Consider the following 1,868-nt stretch of genomic DNA (forward strand, 5'->3'; position numbering starts at 1 on the left):
CGCGGCCTTCCGGGGCGGGGGCGGGGCGAGGCCAGCGGGTCCGAGCGTCCCGAACCGTCGAGCCGGGCCTCCGCGTCGCCGCTGCCCCGCCACGGGCCTCACCTCCCTGCGCACGTTCAGCAGCGAGTAATAGTCTTCATTGTCCAGCTCCTCCTCGCTCAAGGCCGTCGCCATCTTCGCAACCTTTCACCCCGCCAAACCGGCGAGGCCGTACTCAGGAGGGTCCTCGGCGTCCGCAGCGCGGCGCCCCGCGGCACCACAGCGGCCCCTGGCGGCCTGGAGCCACACGGCAGCCCGCTGGAGCGCGCCTGCGCACTGCGCCCCTGCTGGCCAGGGCGGGGCCTGAGGCTGCTGGGACTGTACGTTTGCTCCCCGCCCAAGCTCCCCGTCGGTGCTCCGCCCTGGTGCTCCCCGCCCATGCTCTCCGTGGGTGCTCCCCATTCGTGTTCCTTGCTAGTGCTCCGCGCTAGTGGTCCTCATTCATGCTCCTGTTCATACTCCCCATCGATGCTCCCCACGTGCTCTGCGCTGGTGCTCCCCGCCGGTTTCCCCTCCAGGTCTCTCCGCTTGTGCTCCCCATCTGTGCTCCCTGCCCATGCTTTCTGCCAGTGCTCCCCTCTCCTGTTCCCCTCTTGTGCTCCCCACCCGTACTCCCTGTCGGTGCTCCCCACCTGTGCTCCCCCCTCATCTCCTTGCTTCTTGCTCGCCACTGGGCTCCCTGCTGGTGCTGCCCTCTTGTACTCCCCTCCTGTGCTTCCCATCCGTGCTCCCCTCTCGTTCTCTCCTCTTGTGCTCCCCGGTCGTGCTCCCCATTCGTGCTCCTTGCCTGTGCTCCCTGCCGTGTGCATGCACGCTGGGCCCGGGCATCCAGGAGGGCCACCCTAGCCCTGTTCCCTGGACTCGGAAGGGAGGCTTTAAAGCCACACTTTCGAGTGATACCCTCTTGGGCCCTGGGGAGACGGTCCCGCGTGTCCGGAACCCGGGGAGGAGCTGGAGCGGCCCTGACGCAGCGCCCCCCCCCCCCAGCCCGTGTGGCTACGTCCCCGTGGGAGGCTGTGGTGGCCCCACTTGCTGACACGCCCCTTCTGCTCTTGGTCCCCCAGAAGCCTTCCTGGCCAGAAAATGGGCGTCCTTATTTTATTTTATTTTTTGAATTATTACTCCATATTGTGCTGACTTTTCTGCCTCGTAAACGAAGAGGCAATATCCATTTGGTTCCTAATATAATTGTGTCTGGCGGGTGTCTATAACCTGTGGTTCCGACCCCCGAGTCATTCTGCTGTAAATTTCTCCGTTGTAATTTAGCAGTGGAGTCTAATTGATTTCAACCTGGTGCCTGCCGTTTGGTGCATTATTAAAGATGTCTTGGTTACAATAACCTAAATTTAAATGTCTTTTCAGAGGACGTGATCAAGAGAAGGTGGGCAGCGGCATCCGCTCTTCCACCTGTTGGTTCTCGCCGACCTACACCACCAGCTCATCTTTCCTCTGGAACCTTTGTTGTTCCTTAACTAACCATCAGTTCACAGCCCTCCGATTGCCCTTCATAAGCAGGTCTCCTGGGAAGCCCCAACACCTGTCTGTGGATTTGAGAGGTTGATTTCTTTCTCTTTCTAATTTTTGGCCAGATGTGCACCATCTGGGCCTGTATATTGTTCTTCCAAGTTGCCCACTCCTCTTAGGATCTTTTGGCAGCAGACACCTAGGTGCTGGGAGTCAGTCTTCAGCAGGCTGTCAGCCCATGTTGTTAATTAAGAGGTTTTTTTTTTTTAAAGCTCTTTGAGGCTTCCTCATAATAACATCCACAGTCACTCGTGATCCATCAGCTCTTCCCACAATTTTTATAGGCTTTTTTTTTTCCCTTTCTC

The 1,868-nt window shown here is 58.6% G+C and overlaps 1 protein-coding gene across 2 annotated transcripts in view; it reads right to left on the minus strand.

The window, feature by feature from the left end:
• Positions 1 to 210, minus strand: part of Dnajc11 (DnaJ heat shock protein family (Hsp40) member C11) — a 58,987-nt gene extending 58,777 nt beyond the window's left edge. For both annotated transcript variants that reach the window (XM_008822437.3, XM_029558271.1), the window contains exon 1: positions 103 to 210. In XM_008822437.3, the coding sequence (XP_008820659.1) occupies positions 103 to 174 (72 nt within the window). In that variant the 5' untranslated portion in view covers positions 175 to 210. The remainder of the gene's footprint in view (positions 1 to 102) is intronic.
• Between the last annotated feature and the right edge of the window lie 1,658 nt (positions 211 to 1,868).

This window comes from Nannospalax galili, unplaced genomic scaffold (assembly GCF_000622305.1).
Source record: "Nannospalax galili isolate Female #2095 unplaced genomic scaffold, S.galili_v1.0 scaffold1488, whole genome shotgun sequence".
Classification (NCBI taxonomy): domain Eukaryota; kingdom Metazoa; phylum Chordata; class Mammalia; order Rodentia; family Spalacidae; genus Nannospalax; species Nannospalax galili.